Raw genomic sequence first — 1848 nt, 5'->3', positions numbered from 1 at the left:
TTATTAAAAAAAATAAATTTTTAATTTGATTTGTGATCATATCTATCTAAAGAGAACACAACATGGACACTTTTAAGCCACTAAGGTATCATAAGAATAAAAAAACAACTGGGTAATCAAGTTGGGTTGGTCTAGTACTTAGTTCATTAGTCTGCTTAAATAAGTGTCGGATGATTCGAATCTCGCCTTATGCATGCAGCAACCTATTGGTCAGTAGCAAACCCTTAAATGGAGTTCCAATTCGCGACGGATTAGTCCTTGACCTGTCGAGTTGGGAGATACTACGAGAAAAGAAAAGAGAAAAAAAAAGTAATTGGGTTCAATTTTTTTTAGGTGAAAGCAAAGTACATTGTCCCATTAGTACTCTTTATTATGTATCATGTTCCAACAAAATCATATAATGAACCTTAAAGGGCAATCACAAACCAATAAGAGATGCATCACTAGGGTTTTATTGGCTTGTTTCTACATATTTGTTTCACCCTTTAATTTGTTGCTGTTATAATGTTTACTTAAACCTTTACATGTTGTGTTTCCTTATATGTCTACACAAGATGATTCATATAGGAAAGTCAATCCCAACCCTAAATAGTAATAATAAAACCATTTCTTTTTAAAGGAAGATTTTTAAAAAAATTGTTAAAATTGAAGTCCAAATGGATTTCTATGTAAAAATTTATAAAATTTTTTTAAAAAAATCGATAAAAAATAGTCAAAAAAAAATTATAAAGATATCAGAATACCTCATTATCTGACGTCTTAACTTAAAAATCTTATTTTGGACATAAAAACATCTCGTGGCCCCATTTAACCAGACGACTTGTAGAGAAAAAGTAAAAAAATATTTAGAATTTTTATAATTCAACTACAAAATAAATTGAATATTTCAAATGAACTCAGGACTATTCACTGGATGCTTTGTGGCACTATTTGCTGGATATGTGATTATGGCTCATGTTTCTGGACTTTACAAAGTTGGACAACAAAACTCAGTTTATATGGAAACTGTTTACCCTGTCCTTAGGTAAGTTAATTACTTTTTTACCCTCACATTCTATTATATTAGGGTAAATTATTATAATTTTACTTAATTTCCAATTAAATTCTTATAATTTTACAGTATAAATTATAGGGACTAGATCGCAAAATTTTGAAATTAGAGGGTGTTTTTGAAAAAAAAAATTTGTTGGTTGAATTATTGTTATTATTGAAAAAAAAAACTGTTTACTCTGTTCTTACTTCTTAGGTAAGTTAATTACTTTTTTATCCTCGCATTATATTTAATTAGGGTAAATTATCTATATTTTTACTTAATTTTCAATTAAATTCTTATACTTAACCGTATAGGGACTTGATCGCAAAAATTTGAAACTAGAGGGTGTTTATTGAAAAAAAAAATTATTGGTTGAATTATTGTTATTTTTTGCAGCATGTTCAGCCTCATGTTTCTGCATTTCTTCCTTTATGGATGCAACATTTTTGCATGGAGAAAGACTCGTATAAACTATGGCTTCATCTTCGAGCTCGCGCCGACGAAGGAGCTCAAATACAGAGATGTCTTCTTGATCTGTTCAATGGCCATGGCTTCTGTGGTTGGTGTCATGTTCCTTCATTTGACTCTCCTCACTAAAGGCTATTCTTATTCTCAAGTTCAAGCCATTCCTGGCCTTCTTTTTCTGGTATAATTTTTATTTTTTATTTTTGAATACTATCCTAAATTGTTATTTAACAATTTTTTATTAGATAAATTACCCTCTTATTTTTTATAATATTAGACAAATTAGTCCTTAATTTTTCTAAAATATAATATGACTCGGAATTGAATTGTATAAAATTTTTAAAACAAGG

The 1848-nt window shown here is 29.0% G+C and overlaps 1 protein-coding gene across 1 annotated transcript in view; it reads left to right on the top strand.

Annotated features, from left to right (window-relative positions):
• The window catches only part of LOC107627663 (phosphate transporter PHO1 homolog 1), a 10474-nt gene that overhangs the window by 3407 nt on the left and 5219 nt on the right, over positions 1 to 1848 (top strand). Inside the window, exons 7-8 of the mRNA XM_016330511.2 lie at positions 901 to 1024; positions 1430 to 1679. Coding sequence (XP_016185997.1) covers positions 901 to 1024; positions 1430 to 1679 — 374 coding nt within the window. The remainder of the gene's footprint in view (positions 1 to 900; positions 1025 to 1429; positions 1680 to 1848) is intronic.

Source organism: Arachis ipaensis, chromosome B01 (genome assembly GCF_000816755.2).
Source record: "Arachis ipaensis cultivar K30076 chromosome B01, Araip1.1, whole genome shotgun sequence".
Taxonomy (NCBI): Eukaryota; Viridiplantae; Streptophyta; class Magnoliopsida; order Fabales; family Fabaceae; genus Arachis; species Arachis ipaensis.
Note: the sequence above shows the minus strand (reverse complement) of the source record. Positions and strands in the feature narration are given on the sequence as shown.